The 23,936-nt window shown below is 45.0% G+C and overlaps 1 protein-coding gene across 1 annotated transcript in view; it reads right to left on the reverse strand.

Annotated features, from left to right (window-relative positions):
• Window positions 1-23,936, reverse strand: part of ADGRA1 (adhesion G protein-coupled receptor A1) — a 738,392-nt gene that overhangs the window by 656,914 nt on the left and 57,542 nt on the right. The window contains exon 2 of the mRNA XM_066601012.1: window positions 22,645-22,716. Coding sequence (XP_066457109.1) covers window positions 22,645-22,716 — 72 coding nt within the window. The remainder of the gene's footprint in view (window positions 1-22,644; window positions 22,717-23,936) is intronic.

Here is a 23,936-nt window from a genome sequence, read left to right on the forward strand (position 1 = left end):
AAATCCAAATTTTTTCCTTTTGCTTTGCTTGAATTTATTCAAAAACTGTGGGGTCAAAATGCGCAGTACACCCCTAGATAAATTCGTTAAGGAGTCTAGTTTTCAAAATGGGGTCATTTGTGGGGGTTCTCTATGGTTTTGGGCGCTCAAGAACTCTACAAGTGGGCAATGGGGCCTAAAAGGACTTCAAGCAAAATTTGTGTTCCGAAAGCCACCGGTCGCTCCTTTCATTTTGGGCTCCGTTGTGTATCCAGACATAAGATTAGGGCCACAATGGGTATGTCTCTGAACACGGGACAAACAGGGGTATCCATTTTTGGGTGCAAGTCTTCCTTCATATGTGTGCTGTACAAAAAAAGCTGTTTTTAAAATGACAGAATTGCCGAAAAAACGAAAATCACAATTTTTTCCTTTTGCTTGGTTTGAATTCATTCAAAAATTGTGGGGTCAAAATATGCAGTACACCGCTAGATAAATTCCTTAAGGGGTCTAGTTTTCAAAATGGGGTCATTTGTGGGGGTTTTCTATGGTTTTGGGCGCTCAAGAACTCTACATGTGTGCTATGGGGCCTAAAAGGACTTCAAGCAAAATTTCTGTTTTGAAAGACACTGACTACTCCTTTCATTTTGGGCCCCATTGTGGACTCAGATATAACAATAGGGCCACAATGGGTATATTTCTGAACACGGGAGAAATAGGGGTATCCATTTTGGGGTGTAAATCCTGATTTTCATGTAAACTATAGGAAAAAAATATGTCTTTAAAATGACAGATTTGCAAAAATATGAAATTTTACTTTTTCTCCTCTAAATTGAATTAATTCCTGAAAAAAAACTGTGGGGTCAAAATACTCATGACACCCCTCAGTGAATACATTAGGGGTGTAGTTTTTAAAATGAGGTCATTTGGGGGGGTATCTATTATTCTGACACTCATGAGCCTTTCCAATCTCGGCTTGGTATAGGAAAACAAAGTGTTCCTCAAAATGCTAAAAAGTAATGTTAAATTTGTACGTCTCCTAAATAGTTAAAAAAAAACGAAAGTTTTTCCAATGTGCGCCCAAAATAAAGTAAACGGGTGGAAATATAAATCTTAGCAAAAATTTCTATATTATGTTTGCACATATTTGAGATATTGCAGTTGGAAATGTGAAAAAATGACGATTTTTTCAAAATTTTCCCAATTTTGACGCTTTTAATAAATAAACACAATTTCTATCGGTCTATTTTTTCCGCCTAAATGAAGTACAACATGTGGCGAAAAAACAATGTCAGAATCACTTGGATATGCAAAACCTTTCTGGTGTTTTTCCATGTTAAAGTGACACATGTCAGATTTGCAAAATTTGGCCTGGTCATTAAGGCGCAAACAGGCTTGGTCACTAAGGGGTTAAACAGGATGATCGGCCCGAACATTGCTCCAACAATTGAGATATGTAAAGGGACAAACAATCAGCTAATAAATGAGCAAACACTCATCAGTCGGCCGCTCGTTCAGTTTCACCAAGCATAGAAATGCTCTCTGATAGTTGATACTAGAGATGAGCGAGCACCAAAATGCTCGGGTGCTCATTACTCGGAACGAACTTTTCGCGATGCTCGAGGGTTCGTTTCGAATAACAAACCCCATTGAAGTCAATGGGCGACCCGAGCATTTTTGTATTTCGCCGATGCTCGCTAAGGTTTCCTTGTGTGAAAATCTGGGCAATTCAAGAAAGTGATGGGAACGACACAGCAATGGACAGGGCAGGCGAGGGGCTACATGTTGGGCTGCATCTCAAGTTCACAGGTCCCACTATTAAGCCACAATAGCGGCAAGAGTGGGGCCCTCCCCTCCCAAAAACTTTTACTTCTGAAAAGCCCTCATTAGCATGGCATACGTTAGCTAAGCACCACACTACCTCCAACAAAGCACAATCACTGCCTGCATGACACTCCACTGCCACTTCTCCTGGCTTACATGCTGCCCAACCGCCCCCCCCCCTCCCCCCACAGCGCACACCAAAGTGTCCCTGCGCAGCCTTCAGCTGCCCTCATGCCACGCCACACTCATGTCTATTTAGAAGTGCGTCTGCCATGAGGAGGAACCGCAGGCACACACTGCAGAGGGTTGGCACGGCTAGGCAGCGACCCTCTTTAAAAGGGGCGGGGCGATAGCCCACAATGCTGTACAGAAGCAATGAGAAATAGAATCCTGTGCCACCGCCATCAGGAGCTGCACACGTGGGCATAGCAATGGGGAACCTATGTGCCACACACTATTCATTCTGTCAAGGTGTCTCTGCATGCCCCAGTCAGACCGGGCTTTTTAATTCATAGACACAGGCAGGTACAACTCCTTATTGTGAAGTCCCTAGGGACCGACAGCATGGGTGGCTCCCTGGAACCCACCGGCGGAACATAAAAATATCCCATTGCATTGCCCATTACAGCTGAGGTAGTAATGTCATGTTTAACGCAGGTGGGCTTCGGCCCACACTGCATGCCCCAGTCAGACTGGGGTTCTTTACAAGTGGACAGATGTAGGTTAAACTCCGTGTGCACCTACAGCATGGGTGGCTCCCTGGAACCCACTGGCGGAACATAAAAATATCCCATTGCATTGCCCAACACAGCTGAGGTAGTAATGTCGTGCTTAATGCAGGTGGGCTTCGGCCCACACTGCATGCCCCAGTCAGACTGGGGTTCTTTACAAGTGGAAACAGATGCATTTATAATTCCCTGTGGACCCACAGCATGGGTGGGTGCCAGGAAGCCACCGGCGGTACATAGAAATATCCCATTGCATTGCCCAACACAGCTGAGGTAGTAATGTCGTGCTTAATACAGGTGGGCTTCGGCCCACACTGCATGCCCCAGTCAGACTGGGGTTCTTTACAAGTGGACAGATGTAGGTTAAACTCCGTGTGCACCTACAGCATGGGTGGCTCCCTGGAACCCACCGGCGGTACATAAAAATATCCCATTGCATTGCCCAACACAGCGGATGTAACATCAGCTGTAATGCAGGTGGGCTAAAAATTCATTTGCTTACACTGTAGGCGAGGGCCCACAAAAATTGCTGTATCAACAGTACTATTGTACATCCAAAAAATTGGCCATGGCCAACCAAGAGGGCAGGTGAAACCCATTAATCGCTTTGGTTAATGTGGCTTAAGTGGTAACTAGGCCTGGAGGCAGCCCAGTTTAACGAAAAATTGGTTCAAGTTAAAGTTTCAACGCTTTTAAGAGCATTGAAACATATTAAAATTGTTTAGAAAAATTATATGAGTGAGCCTTGTGGCCCTAAGAAAAATTGCCCGTTCAGCGTGATTACGTGAGGTTTCAGGAGGAGGAGCAGGAGGAGGAGGAGGAATATTAGACACAGATTGATGAAGCAGAAATGTCCCCGTTTTGGATGGTGAGAGAGAACGTAGCTTCCATCCGCGGGTGCAGCCTACGTATTGCTTACGTATCGCTGCTGTCCGCTGGTGGAGAAGAGAAGTCTGGGGAAATCCAGGCTTTGTTCATCTTGATGAGTGTAAGCCTGTCGGCACTGTCGGTTGACAGGTGGGTACGCTTATCCGTGATGATTCCCCCAGCCACACTAAACACACTCTCTGACAAGACGCTAGCCGCAGGACAAGCAAGCACCTCCAGGGCATACAGCGCGAGTTCAGGCCACGTGTCCAGCTTCGACACCCAGTAGTTGTAGGGGGCAGAGGCGTCACGGAGGACGGTCGTGCGATCGGCTACGTACTCCCTCACCATCCTTTTACAGTGCTCCCGCCGACTCAGCCTTGACTGGGGAGCGGTGACACAGTCTTGCTGGGGAGCCATAATGCTGGCAAAGGCCTTGGAGAATGTTCCCCTGCCTGCGCTGTACATGCTGCCTGATCTCTGCGCCTCCCCTGCTACCTGGCCCTCGGAACTGCGCCTTCTGCCACTAGCGCTGTCGGATGGGAAGTTTACCATCAGTTTGTCCACCAGCGCCCTGTGGTATAGCATCACTCTCGAACCCCTTTCCACTTCGGGAATCAGAGTGGAAAAGTTCTCCTTATACCGTGGGTCGAGCAATGTGTACACCCAGTAATCTGTAGTGGCCAGAATGCGTGTAACGCGAGGGTCACGAGAAAGGCATCCTAACATGAAGTCCGCCATGTGTGCCAGAGTACCTGTACGCAACACATGGCTGTCCTCACTAGGAAGATCACTTTCAGGATCCTCCTCCTCCTCCTCTTCCTCCTCCTCAGGCCATACACGCTGAAAGGATGACAGCCCAGCAGCATCTGTACACTCAGCAGTGGGCCAAGCTGTCTCTTCCCCCTCCTCCTCATCCTCCTCATGCTCCTCCTCCTCAACGCGCTGAGATATAGACAGGCGGGTGCTCTGACTATCCAGCGACATACTGTCTTCCCCCGGCTCTGTTTCCGAGCGCAAAGCGTCTGCCTTTATGCTTTGCAGGGAACTTCTCAAGATGCATAGCAGAGGAATGGTAACGCTAATGATTGCAGCATCGCCGCTCACCACCTGGGTAGACTCCTCAAATGTTCCAAGGACCTGACAGATGGCTGCCAACCAGGGCCAGTCTTCTGTAAATAATTGAGGAGGCTGACTCCCACTGCGCCGCGCAAGTTGAAGTTGGTATTCCACTATAGCTCTACGCTGCTCATAGAATCTGGCCAACATGTGGAGCGTAGAGTTCCACTGTGTGGGCACGTCACACAGCAGTCGGTGCACTGGCAGATTAAACCTATGTTGCAGTGTCCGCAGGGTGGCAGCGTGCGTGTGGGATTTGCGGAAATGTGCGCAGAGCTGGCGCACCTTTCCGAGCAGGTATGACAAGTGGGGGTAGCTTTTCAGAAAGCGCTGAACCACCAAATTAAAGACATGGGCCAGGCATGGCACGTGTGTGAGGCTGCCGAGCTGCAGAGCCGCCACCAGCTTACGGCCGTTGTCACACGCGACCATGCCCGGTTGGAGGCTCAGCGGCGCAAGCCAACGGTCGGTCTGCTCTGTCAGACCCTGCAGCAGTTCGTGGGCTGTGTGCCTCCTATCTCCTAAGCTGAGTAGTTTCAGCACGGCCTGCTGACGCTTGCCCACCGCTGTGCTGCCACGCCGCGTGACACCGACTGCTGGCGACGTACTGCTGACACATCTTGATTGCGAGACAGAGGTTGCGTTGGAGGAGGAGGAGGAGGAAGGTGCTTTAGTGGAGGAAGCATACACCGCCGCAGATACCACCACCGAGCTGTGGCCCGCAATTCTGCGGGTGGGTAGGACGTGAGCGGTCCCAGGCTCTGACTCTGTCCCAGCCTCCACTAAATTCACCCAATGTGCCGTCAGGGAGATATAGTGGCACTGCCCGCCTGTGCTTGTCCACGTGTCCGTTGTTAAGTGGACCTTGGCAGTAACCGCGTTGGTGAGGGCGCGTACAATGTTGCGGGAGACGTGGTCGTGCAGGCATGGGACGGCACATCGGGAAAAGTAGTGGCGACTGGGAACCGAGTAGCGCGGGGCAGCCGCCGCCATCATGCTTTTGAAAGCCTCCGTTTCCACAAGCCTATATGGCAGCATCTGTAGGCTGATCAATTTTGCAATGTGCACGTTTAACGCTTGAGCGTGCGGGTGCGTGGCGGCGTACTTGCGCTTGCGCTCAAACTGTGGCACTAGCGACGTCTGGACGCTGTGCTGAGAGCCATTGCTGGATGGGGCCGAGGACAGCGGAGGTGATGGTGTGGGTGCAGGTCAGGAGACGGTAGTGCCTGTGTCCTCAGAGGGGGGTTGGATCTCAGTGGCAGGTTGGGGCACAGGGGGAGAGGCAGTGGTGCAAACCGGAGGCGTTGAACGGGCATCGTTCCACCTTGTGGGGTGCTTGGCCATCATATGCCTGCGCATGCTGTTGGTGGTGCCTCCCCAGCTGATCTTGGCGCGACAAAGGTTGCACACCACTGTTCGTCGGTCGTCAGGCGTCTCTGTGAAAAACTGCCACACCGTAGAGCACCTTGACCTGTGCAGGGTGGCATGGCGCGAGGGGGCGCTTTGGGAAACAGTTGGTGGATTATTCGGTCTGGCCCTGCCTCTACCCCTGGCCACCGCACTGGCTCGGCCTGTGCCCACACCCTCACTTGGCCCTCCGCGTCCTCGGCCGCGTCCACATCCTCTAGGCCTACCCCTACCCCTCAGCATGCTGTATTACCAGTGATTTGATTTCCCAGTCAGGAAAGACAATGGCGCAAGCCTGCAGTAAACCGTAGCTGGTTGCGTCAGATTTTTGTACGTTCTCCACGCAGCACACACGTACACGGAGACCTTAGGACTGACACAGGCAGGCCAAATATAATTAATTGAATTCGCTTTTTTGCAAAGGGAAGGCCCCACTGCGGATATTCAATGAACAATACGTTTAATAACTGTGGTGTGGCCCTGAAAAAGTGTCACACAACTTTAGTGTAGCAGAGTTATTAACTCTGGCAGAGCAGGTATTTGCCAGTCAGGAAAGACAATGGCGCAAGCCTGCAGTAAACTGTAGCTGGTTGCGTCTGATTTTTGTACGTTGTCCACGCAGCACACACGTACACGGAGACCTTAGGACTGACACAGGCAGGCCAAATACAATTTCTTTTCCTTTTTTGCAAAGGGAAGGACCCACTGCGTATATTCAATGAACAATAACTTTTAGAACTGTAGTGTGGCCCTGAAAAAGTGACACACAACTTTAGTGTAGCAGAGTTATTAAGTCTAGCAGAGCAGGTATTTGCCAGTCAGGAAAGACAATGGCGCAAGCCTGCAGTAAACCGTAGCTGGTTGCGTCTGATTTTTGTACGTTGTCCACGCAGCACACACGTACACGGAGACCTTAGGACTGACACAGGCTGGCCAAATATAATTTCTTTTCCTTTTTTGCAAAGGGAAGGACCCACTGCGTATATTCAATGAACAATAACTGTGTTGTGGCCCTGCCTACACAATTCTGTCCCTGTAGTATCAATGGAGGGTGCAATGCTCTGCACAGACGATTTTTAGAAAAAAAAAAAAAATGCAACACTGCTAACAGCAGCCAGCACAGTACTGCACACGGTTAAATTTGGCCCTAGAAAGGACCGTTGAGGTTCTTGAAGGCTACACTCACTCCTAACACTCTCCCTGCCTATGCACCACTTCTGTCCCTAATGCCAGGTGCAACGGTCTGCACTGCCGATTTTGAGAAAAAAAAAAAAAAAAACACTGCTAGCAGCAGCCTGCACACAGGTAGATGTGGCCCTAAGAAGGACCTTTGGGGTTCTTGAAGCCTACACTGACTCCTAACGCTCTCCCTACAGCAGCACCAGCACGATAGTACTTTCCCTCAGCTAACTCACAAGGCATGTGTGGCGAGCCGCGGGAGGGGCCGACTTTTATACTCGGGTGACACCTGATCTCGCCAGCCACTCACTGCAGGGGGGTGGTATAGGGCTTGAACGTCGCAGGGGGAAGTTGTAATGCCTTCCCTGTCTTTCAATTGGCCAGAAAAGCGCGCTAACGTCTCAGAGAGGAAACTGAAAGTAACCGGAACATCGCGTGGTACTCGTTACGAGTAACGAGCATCCCGAACACCCTAATATTCGCACGAATATCAAGCTCGGACGAGTACGTTCGCTCATCTCTAGTTGCTACACCTCCCTGTGTATACAACCTAATGATGCCAGCTGTACCTGACCAAGATTTTAACGGTTGGGCATACAGAGATTTGCCAATCATATAATGAAGTATGGAGCTATTCACAGCCATACAGTCCTCTGTGTCCCTTCCTGGCACTGATCCTTATAATCAATGATGAAAGGTAAGCTGAACTTGAAGAGCAAATCATATTCAGCTTTTTATCAAAGACAGGACACAACAGCAGACTTTTTTGGAGACTGGAAAGCAAGTAACCCACTAAACCAAAAGGTATTAATTAGAGATGAGCGAGCATACTCACTAAGGACAATTGCTTGAGCGAGCATTGTCCTTAGCGAGTACCTGCCCGCTCGTAAGAAAAGGTTCGGGTGCCCCGGCGCGGGTGAGCTGTGGATTGCGGGAGTAAGCAGGGGGAAGCGGGGGAAGGGGGGGGGTAGAGAGTGAGATCTCCCCTCCGTTCCCACCTGCTCTCCCCCACCGCTCCCCGCCAGCACCCGAACCTTTTCTTCCGAGCGGGCAGGTACTCGCTAAGGACAATGCTCGCTCGAGCGATTGTCCTTAGCGAGTATGCTCACTCATCTCTAGTACTAATCCCATCATCTACCCTAAACCATCTAGAAGGGAGTATTAACCTTTTCATTACCTAGAACTACTGGGAATTCAAATAATTAACCTTCTTCTACTGTAGACCACCAATAAAGAAGCAGTAACCCTCCCTTTACCCTAAATCACAAAAAAAATAAAAATAATATTAACAGCTTCACTTTTGGATCACAGGAATCCAAACAATTAAAGGCGCATATACAGTTGACCAAGGAATGGTTCGTAAACATTCCGATACCCTAGACTACCAGAGTTGGGGGCGTTAACCCTCCAATTGCACTACACCATTAGGACTGGTGGCACTCAGACCTCAACTTTTGTAGATCACTAGGGAAATCTAAATTAGGGCATTTAAGATATTGTCCATTGCAATGAACCCTTGAAAAAGTCAAGTATGTAACATTAGAAATGTTACGCAGTGCAATAAAACTGCTCTCGCGCTCCATTATAGAGCTGCGGTAGGCAAACTTCCGAGTCAGGTAAGAAAATAATCATCCCTTTCCTGATGAAACTTGATGTTTTTCTTGTCCGAGCTCCAGTTCATGTGCATGAGCGTGATTAGGACATTTTCAGGGGTTACAGTGAGGTCTCTGTAATAGAGTTTACTAAGAAAGGTCAGTGTAAGTATCATGGAGGGAAGGAATGTATAACGCAAATCTCGGATGTCCCAATGACTGTATGAAAAATAAAGTTTTCAATAGCTGGATTTTCCGAATGCAGTGTTATTGGAGGTGCATGCGTGGGTGCTCAGATGGTTCTTTGAGGATCAAACAGACCTTAAGCTTCTGTATTTATTCTACATATATAGATCGTTCTCTACATTGATTTAGATAAGCCAAACAGAAGGGAAAATGTAGTCTTGATTCTGTTTGTTACCACATGTTAATACATTCCCTCTGTCCGTGAGTTCTGTGTTTGGTATTGAGGCTTCTTTTCAGCCTCTGGGTATAAATAAGAATGTTTCCATTCATTGATAGTAAATTGAAACAAAAAGTTTATTACAAAGTTGCATAACTTCTCATTTAAAATTTTTGGTTTACTTGCAGTAAGTGACATTGTTTTATTCCATCTTGTTGGACATCAAAAATAAAAAGAGGAGGTACAATTTGATTGGGAGCCCCATTTGAATGCTAGTAAATCTGCGACTTTGTCGCTTTGGATTTTGCTCTACCTTCTGACATACTGTGTCTCTTCAACGTAGCAACTTTTTAAATTGAAGCTGTTCCTATGCTCACCACAGATTTGATTTCAGGAAACATCCAAGCCATCAGCTTTAAGGCCAGTTTCAGACATATGCATTTCTGCATCCATAATACAGACTTGTGTCCTGGCCCAACTGCAGGTTTTATTGATCTGAACTCGGAGCATCAAAGGCACCTATGCTATCTTGGAGTGAATTGCTCCTGTGGTAAGGGTGCGGGAGCCGAGACTCCGAGCTCCCACCCATTCATAAGAGAGAGATGGTTTCAAAGTAGGTTGTTAGGTTGTACAGCTGGGACCTGTGATTCAACAGGTTTCCATAAGCACACCTTCACAGGTGATAGATAATTAAGCTGGCTGGGTGTGGTATTCTATAGCCAGCCGATCCCTCTGTTCTGCTGCACATAAATACCAGCTTCTATTGCCAGAGAATGCTGGTTATTTTATCATGTTAATGCATTCTGTGTTAATCCCACTCTGAGCTATGTAATGCATGTCTAGTCTGTAGTGTGTCTCTCACCTTCCCTGAGGACTGTCTGGACACCTGTAGTCCCCATCTGCATCATATTAAGACTCTCTCTCCCCTTCCCTTTGACAGGTGCAGCCTCCAGACATCTGATGTCTTATATGTGTGTCAGATGGGTAATGCCTGACACTGTTCCCTGTATGTCAGTATGGTGTCTGACACTTGTGCTAGCAATGGTTTATCTGTATGCATGTGAGTTTTGAGATGGGTTTCTGTGTTTGGTTTCTCTGTCAACCTAGGGTTTTGCTTTTATGCATGATGTGTGGTCGGACATGTGTGTAAACAGTGTTATGTTCATTGGGTCTGTGCAGGTGCCAGACAAGGTGTATGAACAGTCTCTAGTTACCGGGGTGTTGGTGTGAACAGTGACATGTTCAGTGTCTGTGTAGGTTTCCAGACATCAGGTGTGAACAGTCCTATTCTGTGAGTTGGTGTGAGCTGCGTCCTGTCCTGCTGTGGATCATTTGCCATCCAGGGATAGGTAGGTCCCTAGGTTTCAGCATGGGGCCGTCCTTATCGGGACGATAACCCTGCCTGCAGGCAGGTTTCACGTGGTAGTTGTCTTCTTTAGAGTAGGGATATGGTATGTCTGCCCATGAGTTCAGTACACAGTCCTACTTGGTGTTCAGTGTGCATTGTTTGTATGCTTATGATGTTTGTGTGAATGCCATCACTTTGGTGCGCCCAGCGGACATAACCCAGGTGAAGTTGTAACGGCAAACTTCAGAACATGTACTGTTTTCAATGTAATTTGTTGATACTGTTGAGAGTACACTGCGTCTGGTCATCTCCATCACACCACTGACATCCAGTGAGAAAAACTGATACATAAAGCTGTTGCTATCCGATGGTAAGAAACCCGTGGTTGAGTTTGTTCACGTTTCCATTAATAAAGCATCTAAAAATGTAGCTTCACGGTACTTCATTGCTCATCTCAAAATCCTGAACCTAGCACACATATGATGGATAAGGGTTCTATGCTAATCAAGCACTGCCAAAGACTGTGGTATACTGGTGAGCTATGGGTGGGTGGCAGCTGGCCCATCTAAAGAACCACAACAGCTTCTAATATGTGGCCTTATATTTCCCATACAGCAACCTCTTCAGTAAACATGTATTATTGCATGCTGACCATGCAAGTGACTGGCCAACAACATTGATTGTTTGGGTGCACCAGATCAAGTGCCTCTCTTTGTTAGCCTCCTATATGATATCCTAATAGGGTTCATTATAGAAAAAACCTTTAAAGGGTTGTACCTAGATGCACAACCCCTTTGAGAATGCAGGACTTGAGTTCCACTCTTGGCACCTCTTGTAAACAGCTAACTATGCCAAGTGAAGCCATGGCTGCTTCAAGAGAAATGTAGTATTATGGAATGGCCATTCACAATGATGGCTGTCCTATAATAACAGGACAGCAGAAGGTTTGCTAGTACCGAATCAACTCTTACTGAGTGGTTCTCCATTCTGGGACACAGCGAGGGGTCAACAGTATGAGACCCAGCTCTATGATGTTCATATATCCTACTAGGGCATATGAACTGGGGTGCCATTTTGGTACAACCCCTTTAAGTTTTAGGTAAAATGCTCTTTAAATATTACACTTGTTCACCCAAGCTGTTGCTTTAAAGCCTTCAAAAGTGCCAACTTCTTTAAAGGGAACCTGGCAGCCTACAAACCACCTACAGCTACAGACTACTCAATTACAGCTGTGTCCAACCATAGATTTGCTGTGTTTGCAGAGGAAAGCATATCTACAGAAAACTAGTTTTAATATTTCCCATGCCTCATAATAATCTATGCCGTCCGGTCCAGTGGGCGGGCCAGACCATTTCTTCTGGTCAGAGTTTTTACCAAAACCCGGCCATCTCTGCTATATGTTATTATGAAATCTCGGCGCATATGCAAATCATTGGCCCCATCGGCACATGAGCTGGTCTATGAATTACCGGCACATGCAGAGTTGGGCTGCCAGAAGAGACTGTCCGTCTGCCCACTGGACCGGACGGCATATATTAGCATGCAGCATGGGAAATTGTAAAGCAAGTTTTCAGCAGATCTGCTTTCTTCTGCAAACCTAACAAATGCATTGTTGGAAACAGCTGTAATTGACTAGTCCGTTGCTGTAGGCGGTTTGGTAGGCTTGGAAGTGCTGACAGGTTCCCTTTAAAAGATAAGAGAGCTTGTTATACTCTTACTGCACCTCGTGCCTACGATCATAATGGATGAATTTAACAATCTTGTAGACTGGATTTTTTCACTAAGAACAAGATAAAGACATACAGAGATTACAGAAATTTTCCTAGCGGTACAAATACATGTAAAGTTGAAGAAACATCTACATCATGTTGACAAGCGGATCTATCAGAGATGCATCAACCTCTGCTCTTGATTATGAGGGGGAGGATAACAAAGTGAGATGCTGGAAGGAGATAGGATTTTCTATGTCTAGAGCTGCTGGAATACTTTATGTCATCTTTTTTTTTTAGACTTCACACTTAAGACAACTTTCCGAACTGGTCTCATTGTATGATGCAGATCAATCAAAGCTGAATGTCTTTGTGAGCACTGTCAGAAATTGTGTTCTAACAGGTGTGATTGGACTGATCAAAGGTATCTACAGGAGACTCTTCCATAGTACATGTCAGGCAGGATCTAGCATCTTAGTTCTGATCTCACAACCCATCAAGTATTAAACTTTCTGTTCTGGTAACTTTCTATAAGTTTGTGATGCAGCTAAGCCCTCTCATCTTCCATCTTCATCTACAGATATTTAGCCCCAACTGACAGAATTAGTTTTGGAATATGAAATATGGTATGAAATATTCTATATGGGAGCATCTCCATGATCAGGTTCCCAAGCACAATTCTTTAAGGGGATCTTGTATATATTTGCATAGATTTCTCTAGGTATGCAAGTTTATGATGGGCATATTGCACCCATATTAACCCCCTTAGTGGCACACCCGGAAAATCTCCTAAAAATCAGTGTTGAATTGTGCTAAAGACTACCTAAAGGGGTTGTACCACTGAAGGGGTTAAAGGGCTTGTACCAGAATGTCAAATTATTCCCTGTCCACAGGACAGGCAATAACTTCCTGATCGTGGGGATTTCACTGCTGAGATCCCCGCCGATCTCAGGAACAAGGGTCCTGTGTCCCCTGTCCTCGCTGCAGGGTCACTGAACACCTATCAGTGAGGAGAAGATGGAATGAAGCACTGCTTGCACAAGCGCACTAGCATTCCATTCCCTTTTTATGGGTTTGCCGAGAGAGCCGTGCAGCCCCGTTGAAATGCTTCTATAGGGTATGACTCAAAAATGATACCCTTTCTGACCCAGGTCTTCTCACTAGCCAAGCCAGAACCCTGCTGCACACTGATAAGGGTAAATCACCCTGAAACAGCTGTCTGTGCATGGTTATTCTTCGGCTCACAATTCCCATTATTGTTATAAGGCTTGTTTAATAAGTCTGATTTTGACTTGCAGGAATGCTGCTGTTACGATCGTGTGGGCAAACTAAGCACGGGGCCCACACGATCGTGACCAAAAAGTGATATATGCACGGGTTTCAGACAACTAACCCTGAACTACCTGAGCGGGGACATCGCCCTGCTAAAGGGCGGCCCAGCGGTCTTCAGATCTGGGCCTCAGTTGATCCTAGGAACCACGCCACAAGAACAGGACACATAAACATGCCACAAGACAGGGACAAGGGGACAGAACAAGAAGACACACAAAGCTAGAAAACACAGCATACAGCAGCCAAAATGCAAAAAACTAATAGCAGGTGATAAACTGAATATAAATACCAGATATTAGTTGACATTTTGATCAAAACGTGGAAGCTAGCGGGCCACTTCACGGCTCCTGGCTATACCGCTAGTCCCTACACTAACCAGGAGTCCAGCAGCACCGGACACAGTTCCCACTGCAAGCTGCAACAGGACAGACAACGGAACACAGATCACACAGCAAGCTGCACAGGAACAGACAACAGGGCACTGGTTTACAGGCACTGACTTACAGCAGACTACAACATATAGTGCAAACCACACGGACTCCACCCAGAGCTCACATGCACACAGATGAAACTCACAGCAAGGCTAAAAGTGTCCTCATACCAGGGGGGATAGACAGTCAGCCACCAAGCTGACATCAGGAACTGTGTCAGGGATCCACCAACTGACACACAGACGAGGGATAAGACGTTTGGAGGCCGCACCTGCCAGGGCAAGGGAAAAGGGGAGCTGCGTTTGCTACAGACAAGGACTACAGGTGTCCCAACCGTCTTTGTGAAGCAGAGAGACACAGCAGACCTACATGCAAACACAGCTCTGAGTGGCAACAAAACAGAGATATCCAAACAGTACAAGACCAGCAACAACTACTGAGGGGAGCTGGGTTTATATGTGCTGTAGACTAAAGGAGATTGGCTGCTGGAGAATACCACACCCAGCCAGCTCAATTAACCCCAACCTGAGGAGCTGTGCTGCTAGAAACCTTAGTACTAGAGATCCCAGCAGCACAACATAACAGCTGCTTTCCAATAGGTGGCGCTGCAGAGGAATTGTTCCATCTTTCATTTGCATATTTCCCAGAGGAGAATGAATGGCCTTATAATTATCCTCATTCACCTACTAGGTGCTCTCCCTAAGGAGAAATGATACCATTCTCGACTGAGGTTAGGTCAGTAATACTAAAGGCCCCAAGACAAGTCCTTTAACCTTTAGGTTATGTCTTTTGATAACTCTTTTAATGAACTGTATACCTATACTGGTGCAACTTTTATTTTTGTGTTGCTAAATCTTGCATAAAAATAGTGCTGGGAACGTTTTCCTATAGTAGATCTGTTTCTTTTCCTTGACAGTAAGCACAATTTCAGCAAACAGGTGCAAAAACAAGTATCTACAATATTTGCTGATCTGTAACAGCGTGTTCCTCTGCTACACTACTACCACCATGTGAATGTTCCCTCAAGGATACCATTCACTGACAGCAAGTAGAGATTTTATAAATGCTGAAGAATTGAAATATCAGGAACATTGGAAACATAACTTTTGATTATACTTTGAATAAACATTCATTGCTTTAATTTTGTCTCCCATCTTTTTTCATAACAACAGAACTTGACGAGCCGCCAAATATAAAGTTATGCCTGTGCATAGCTGGAAGAAAGTTATGGATCTCCACAAAACGGCTAACTTTTAGTACGGCATAAAAGATGATATTTTATAACTGCAGCACAGAGGATCGTAAAAATAATAAAAGATGTTTACAAACCATTAACAATCCAATTGGCGAAAATGAATTTAAGCAAAAAATAATATTTTCTGCTAATACCAATGACTATTTTTTGTATGAAAATGCAGGGAGAAATAGTCAGTGTAAGATGGGCATCTTAAGGCTCCCTGGATCCCAGTGCAAAAACTGTTATAGGACCCCCACCTACCATGTCCCATTTATAATAGTGGTGTCTTTGTATCTGGCAGAGGGACCTTTAGGCCCCTTCAGGCACTTGGGTAAAGGTGCTACTGCTACCTCTGCACCTTGTATAGCTGGATATACCCATTTCCAACAGCAGAGGGCCTAATCATGTCCTAGTCAAAACAGGCAGGGAAGGAGGTTCAGCAGGAAGGGGAAGTGGTGTATAGTAAGAAAGGGTCCAGAGGTGAGAAGCTAAATGGAGCAGCAGCTTGCCTTGAGTGGTGGGGTAATCTAGCCACTAACTATCACCTGCAGTATTCGGAGAGCAATACTAAAGTTGTGTTGAGAAGGGGAAGCCAGTCACTTATCGGAGTGATGACACAGAGATGGGAACAGCCACAATACAGAATACCTCCTTATGCCTCTGTATGAATTATACCATACACCATTGGATATCAAATTAGGGAGTTAGTCTCCCATGAAAGCTTCTAGGGGGAGATAGCTCCATAATATTGTATTGTTCATAGCAGAATGGCACATGGACTGTAGTATGGAGCTGGAAGGCCCTGGAGTCTGAAACTTGGTGTAAGCCTAAGGGCTCCTTCACACTGGCGATTGCTTTTAGCGCGAAAGTAAATAGGACATTCTAATGTTGAGGATGCAAGTTTGTGCTTTGCGCTGCCATAAAAAGCAGGCTCCATAGGGAGACATGGGAGATAAAAATAAATCGCACATCGGAGAAAGAAAGGACATGCCGCAATTTTTTTTTCTTGCAACATGGCATGAGTGAAAACATCGCAGATGGGAAGGAAACCATTGAAAATCATTGGTTTCATAATTCTGCAATTTTACTCATTCCCGCATCATGCAAAAATTGCACAATTTTCTCGCTAGTGTGAAGGCAACCTATGGGCTCCTGTCTATGGGGGGATATTTGCTGCAGAATCTGCAGCGGGCGTTCGCACTGCAGATCCGCAGCAAATAGCGCCCGTAGCATGCTATGGGAAATTGATTCTTCCTCCATACTTGCGGAAAGCAATTGTGGTTTCCGCAAGCGGGGGGGTGGGGGGTGGGGGGAGCAGCATGCTCCATTTTTCCGCGGATTCCCTTTCAGTTTCATCCCATTCCTTCTAGTCTTTCCTTCTGCAGATGAGAATAGGGCTGATCCCTCTGCACTGTGACAGCCCGTCAGATATTTGTAGACCGCTATTAAGTTTCCTCTCAGCCTTCTTTTTTGCAAGCTAAACATTCCCAGATCCTTTAACCATTCTTCATAGCATATGATTTGCAGACCACCTCACCATCTTGGTAACTCTTCTCTGAACTTGCTCCAGTTTGTCTATGTCTTTTTTAAAGTGGGGTGCCCAGAACTGGACACAGATGAGGTCTGACTAAGGAAGAGTAAAGGGGGATGATGACCTCACGTGATCTAGACTCTATGCTTCTCTTAATACATATTTGTGTTTGCCTTTTTGGCTGCTGCATCACATTGTTGACTCATCTTCAGACTATGATCTATTAGTCTACCCAAATCATTTTCACATCTGCTGCTGCTTAGCCAAATTCCTCCCATTCTGTATGTGCTTTTTCATTTTTCTTGCCCAGATGTAGGGCTTTGCATTTCTCCTTGTTAAATACCATTCTTAGTCACTGAGCACTGTGCAAGCTTTTCTAGATCTTTTTGAATCCTCTCTCTCTGTTCCCTAGTGTTAGCTATCTCTCCTACCTTTGTGTCATCAGCAAATTTGATCAGTTCCCTCTTCCAGATCATTTATAAAAATGTTGAACAACACTGGGCCTAGGACAGAGCCTTATGGTACCCCACTTGACACATTCTCCAATTGGATGTGCAGCCATTTATAACCACTCTTTGAGTACAATCACTCAGCCAGTTGTTAATCTAGCTGTAAATTATTGATGGCCTGTCCTGGGGTTAGGTCCTTAATAATAGAACTGCAGGGATCCATCACCAAGGACCCATGCTGATCAGCTGTTTGCTGAGTGGTTGTGCTTGTGTGTGAACCTGATTTCTGCAGGAAACAGACAGCTCCATTCTCACTGCAGTGGCCAGACTTGGTTTTACAGTCAAAGCTCTCATTCACTTAAATGCCTGCAATACCAGGTCTGGCCATTGCTGTGGGACAGAGCCATCTGCAGAAATTAGCTAAGTGAGGAACCGCCACCAATTTTCCACTGATGACCTATGCTGCAGATAGGCAATTGGTAGTACAACTGGACAACCCCTTTAAATGCATGCAAATTAATATTTCAACCAACCATCCATATTTTTACAAACACAGATGTAGCAGAGCTGAAATGGTTGCATCGTTTGCTCACTGGAAAACTAACCCACAAACGAGACGCAGTGAATTGTAGTAAAAGACAAACTCAGCTCTGACACATTTGTACACGGCTGTCATCAATAAGCTACTATGTACCCAAACATAACTCTCCCATTATCACACATTTGGAAGAAATTGTCTCCTGTTCAACAATGTCTGTGTTCTCCCCCTCCCTCCCTCCCCCAGCTGTTAGTTTTCGGGTCCTGTTTTCAATTATACGGAGCGTTATGTGGCTCCAATTACACAATCTAATTATACAGCACAATTACAAAGAGACGCTATAGTTTCAATTACACAATGCCTAATAAAAACCATTTCATTAAATGGACTGCCGAGGTTTCGCAGCGCCGACATGAAGGGCAGTTGTGTGGACTCAGCTTTAAATAGTTCAGCAAACTATCTACTTCCTGCTTAGTCAGACGTGTGGACTGAACTGTAGGCGGCACTTTACAAAAGTGTACTTAAAGGGTTCCCATTTATAGTCAGGATCAAGCATAGAAATGATTTTATATGATTGCTTGCTGCTGGTCTTCCACGTTGAACAAAGTTATCCAGTGCTCAAAACCTGTCTACTTTTATACTGGTCTTTGAACTGAAAATGTAAATTGTGTATAATCACATTGCTTGCTTTAAGGTGTGTTTAGACAGGAAGATGATCGCTCAAAAGATGGCTTTTAAGAATTTTGCATAAACTGCTCATTGGTACTATTGCCTATTAGTACCAATTAGTAGCATGTGAGCCGCTAGGAGCTGAGTTTATTCAGAGGACCGCTTGCTGTTCGCTGAAGAAATTCCTCGTGTTCTGCCGGCGGGGCTGACAGCTGAGTACAGCTGAGACAATGCAATTAGCTGTAATCAGCTCGCCCCGGGCAGAACACAATGTGTGTTACTGCTTATGAGCTGTTCTGCTGAACGATGAATTTCAAGCCGAACTGAGGACCATAGTTTGGGAAAAAATGAGAGATGGGCACATCTACGCGTAATGATTAGATGGCTTTTGAGCAAATTTTAAGCGATAATCGTTGTGTCTAAATAGGCCTTTAGACTCGTAGAAACATAGAAAATTGATGGCAGAAAAAGACTACATGGTCTATGTAGACTGCCCTTGTATTATTATTTCTATTTTATTTCTTCATTGGGATCAATATATGTAAGGCAGCTCGAATTCATTTACTGTTGACTTTCCAATCATGTCTGCTGGAAGTTTGTTCCAAGCATCTACTACTCTTTCAGTAATACAACATGTCCTGAAATCCATTCTGATTTTCCCCCAACTAATGTCAGATTGTTTTGCTTCCTATTAAGTATACTTCCTACCTTCCTTCCTCCTGTAACATTTCTAATGGTTTCCATCATGTCCCCCCTCTCCCTTCTCTCCTCTTGTAACATATATAAGGGTTTCCATTATGTCCCCCCTCTCTCTTCTCTCCTCCTGCAACATATATAAAGGTTTTCATCATGCCCCCCCTTCCCTCCTCCTATAACATATATAAATGTTTCTATTATGTCCCCCCTCTACCTTCTCTCCTCCTGTAACATATATAAAGGTTTTAATTATGTCTCTCCTCTCCCTTCTCTCCTCCTGTAACATATATAAAGGTTTCCATTATGTCCTCCCTCTCCCTTCTTTCCTGTAACATATATAAAGGTTTCCATCATGTCCTCCTCTTCCTTCTGTCCTCCTGTAACATATATAAAGGTTTCCATCATGTCCCCCCTCCCTTTTCTCCTCTTGTAACATATATAAGGGTTTCCATTATGTCCCCCCTCTCTCTTCTCTCCTCCTGTAACATATATAAAGGTTTCCATCACGTCCCCCCTCCCTTTTCTCCTCTTGTAACATATATAAGGGTTTCCATTATGTCCCCCCTCTCTCTTCTCTCCTCCTGCAACATATATAAAGGTTTTCATCATGTCCCCCCTTCTCTCCTCCTATAACATATATAAATGTTTCTATTATGTCCCCCCTCTACCTTCTCTCCTCCTGTAACATATATAAAGGTTTTAATTATGTCTCTCCTCTCCCTTCTCTCCTCCTGTAACATAAATAAAAAAGTTTCCATCACGTCCCCCCTCTCCCTTCTCTCCTCCCATAACACATATAAAGGTTTCCATTATGTCCTCCTCTCCCTTCCCTCCTCCTGTAACATATATAGAGGTTCCCATCATGTCCTCCCTCTCCCTTCTCTCCTCCTATAACATATATAAATGTTTCCATCATGTCCTCCTCTCCCTTCTTTCCTGTTACATTTATAAAGGTTTTCATCATGTCCTCCCTCTCCCTTCTCTCCTCCTATAACATATATAAAGGTTTCCATCATGTCTCCCTCTCCCTTCTCTCCCCCTGTAACATATATAAAGGTTTCCATTATGTCCTCCCTCTCCCTTCTTTCCTGTAACATATATAAAGGTTTCCATCATGTCCTCCTCTTCCTTCTGTCCTCCTGTAACATATATAAAGGTTCCATCATGTCACCCTCTCCCTTCTCTCATCCAATAACATATATAAAGGTTTCCATCATGTCTCCCCTCTCCCTTCTCTCCTCCTATAACATATATAAAGGTTTCCATCATGTCATCCTCTCCCTTCACTCCTCCTGTAACATATATAAAGGTTTCCATTATGTCCTCCCTCTCCCTTCTTTCCAGTAACATATATAAAGGTTTCCATCATGTCCTCCTCTTCCTTCTGTCCTCCTGTAACATATATAAAGGTTCCATCATGTCACCCTCTCCCTTCTCTCATCCAATAACATATATAAAGGTTTCCATCATGTCTCCCCTCTCCCTTCTCTCCTCCTATAACATATATAAAGGTTTCCATCATGTCCCTTCTCTCCTCCTGTAACATATATAAAGGTTTCCATCATGTCCTCCTCTCCCTTCTCTCCTCCTGTAACATATATAAAGGTTTCCATCATGTCCCCCGTCTCCCTTCTTTAACATATATAAAGGTTTCCATCATGTCCCTCCTCTCCCTTCTCTCCTCCTGTAACATATATAAGGGTTTCCATCATGTCCCTCCTCTCCCTTCTCTCCTCCTGTAACATATATAAGGGTTTCCATCATGTCCCTCCTCTCCCTTCTCTCCTCCTGTAACATATATAAAGGTTTCCATCATGTCCTCCTCTCCCTTCTCTCCTCCTGTAACATATCTAAAGGTTTCCATCATTTCCCTCCTCTCCGCTTTTAACATATCTAAAGGTTCCCATCATGTTCCCCCTCTCTCGTCTTCCCTCTTGTTATATATATATATATATATATATATATATATATATATATATATATATATATATATATCTCAAGTCACCCTTTCCCTTTTTTTTCTCCAGGATAAACCAATTCAATTCTTTAAGTCTTTCCTGATAAGTTTTGTCCTTCCTAAACTTCCACCACTTTTTTGTAGCCCGTATTTGGAGTCAATTTTATCAATGTCTTTCTGTAAATCTTTACTTCAATAACTTATCTATGAGCGCTTTAGGTGGAATTTATCAAAGGCTTTACTGAAATCCAGATAGGCGATATCCACGGCACTACCTGCATCTACCACTTTTTGTGATGTAGACGAATAAATCAATGTGATTGGTTTGACATGATTTGCCCTCAGTACAGCTATGATGTTTAGGGTCCAACAGGTTGTTCCTTTTTAAGTGGCCAAATATCCTCTTTTTCAGAAGAGTTTTCATTAGTTTACTTCAGATGTCTCCAGCCCCTAATTCCCAGCTTCTTCTCTACTACCCTTCATATGAATAGGTACAACATTGATCATTCTTCAGTCATCAGGAACATCGCCTGTTAGAAAGAACTGGTCAAACAAATTTGAGGTGTGGCAATTAGAGATAAGCGAGCATACTCGCTAAGGACAATTACTCGATCGAGCATTGTCCTTAGCGAGTATCTCCCCGCTCGGAAGAAAAGGTTCGGCTGCTGGCACGGGTGAGAGGGGAGTTGCGGCAGTAAGCAAGGGGGAGCGGGGGGGGGGAGGGGAGAGGGAGAGAGAGATCTCCACTCCTCCCCGCTCTCCCCAGCCGCTCCCCGTCCGTTGCCGGCAGACAAATCTTTTCTTAGGTACTCGCTAAGTGCAATGCTCGATCGAGTAATTGCCCTTAGCGAGTATGCTCGCTCATCTCTAGTGGCAATCACAGATCAGACATGCCTTATTAAACTTTAAATACACAAGTTCAGCTACAACATCCAAAAGCACTGGATCAGAACCCTTGCAACTAGAGGAAACACCATGCCCAATCATATCATTCTGGAAACTAGCTTTTGAAAATACTGACCAAAAGTAGTGATATAGTTATTATCTGCATTTTTAGTTTTGTCATTCCACAGGTATGTTGAGAATATGTTGTTTCTATTGCTTTTCAGTCAAAATAATATTTTATGGTTATTTTCTGTGATTTTATGTATTGTTGCTGCTTGAAAGTTATATCACCAACGTTTGGTTGTAAAGATGTTCATCAATAAAATATACATGAGGTGGTTTGGCTTTAACAAAACTAAACTCCTTTAGAGCACATGGGTGGGTCAAGCAATTTATCTGCCTTGTTTAGAACTGGAAGCACTTCCTGAAGAAAAGCTCAGTCTGAGAAAAGATAAGGACTTTTCAAGGAACTAGGTAGGAATACAATGACAGGTTGATGCATTATTCTTTTATTCCTCTTGCACATGGAGTTGGCCTTTTGAAAAAATTGCCTTCTTCAACTTTTATTTGCTTATTTATAGACATGTATTTTCTTTTTATGAACTTTCTGGTTCACCGTGTTTTTTGATCTGCCAGTCAGGCGGTCTAGAAACATTGACAAGTGAAATGCATTTGAGGCTCTGATCCTAGTCACCCAGGTACCCACTTCAATTGTTGCTAACTTTTCAACTCTAGCTAACGTTCAGAATGAAATTCGTACTCACAGTTTCTCAAGGGAGTATAATCCAAGAAAAGATCTATTCTTTACAAGAGATATCTTGTTATTGCTGAGAATTCTGTAAAAGCACAAAAGAAAAGCTGTTAGCAGAGTAAATACATTTCTTATTCTTCACGGATAGACTAAGGCGTCATATGGGCATTTCATCCATTTACTGAAATCATGGTCTTTCAAAACACAGTAGACTCCAAAATGGAGCTCCCCTTTGAAGTATCATTCTAGAAATGTACCTCCTGCTTTAATTAAAGGGGTTTTCTGAGATTGCACATCTTGTATTTTTAGGATAGGTCGTATTTATGTGATAGGGGTCCAAGGGTCAGCAGTACAAAGTGGTTTGAGTTTCAGTACTTGGCATAACTTTATTTTTTGACACAGCACTGTGCATGGAAAAACATTGGTCTACAGGGTCTGCTGAATGGTGGTGATGAGGGGTGCCAGGGGTCAGACCCCAACCGGGAGAAGACTACCATATGCACAGAGGTCCAACAGGCGAGAGGGCCCACTGCTATTCAAAGAATGAAAGAAATTATTAAGCATCAGTTCAGCATGGCCTAAAGGATCTGAGACAGACTGGTTGTTAGGGGCGTATTGTGTAACAGCCCCATTGAAAAGACTGAGGTTGTTAGGCAGTGCCTCTCTGGCAACCAGCATTGTAGTACAGAGGCGTAACTTGAAGCTCCCCTGTCCCGATGCAAAACTTGTAAGAGGGCCCCCAACTATAATGCTTTACTCATAGTACTGGGTTCCCTATATGGAGAAGAGAGGCCTTATGGGCCCCCTAAAGCTCCTGGGCCCGGGTGCAAGCGCATCCCCTGCATCCTCTATAGTTACGCCTCTGTTGTAGTAGCTGGGTGTTCAGTTTAAAGCTGGATTGCAAGTGTATTTACAACAGAGAATGGTAAAAAAGAAACTTAGTAGCAGTCATGCCATGTCATTCCCCATGTCAGGTTGCAATTTTTAACCAGATTTTTCTTAATATACAAAGTATTCTTTAAGGGCTCATCACACTAATTCTAGGGTTTCCATTATCCTGTTCCATCATGGGAATAAGAAAGAGAAAGCCCTTTCAGCAACAAAATGGATATAAATGTTGTTGAACCGACCCATTGACTTTGATGGGGTCTGGTCCAGCTTTCATTATGCCCTTTGACATCTTTCAAGACAAGATAGTGCAGCATCCTCTACTATTACATTGTAGGTGTTAATAGAAATCTGCAATGGAGGCCCCAAACTGACGCATATGTGAACAAGCCCTAAACTGGAAACCTCAATATGCAA

This window comes from Eleutherodactylus coqui, chromosome 4, assembly GCF_035609145.1.
Source record: "Eleutherodactylus coqui strain aEleCoq1 chromosome 4, aEleCoq1.hap1, whole genome shotgun sequence".
NCBI lineage: Eukaryota > Metazoa > Chordata > Amphibia > Anura > Eleutherodactylidae > Eleutherodactylus > Eleutherodactylus coqui.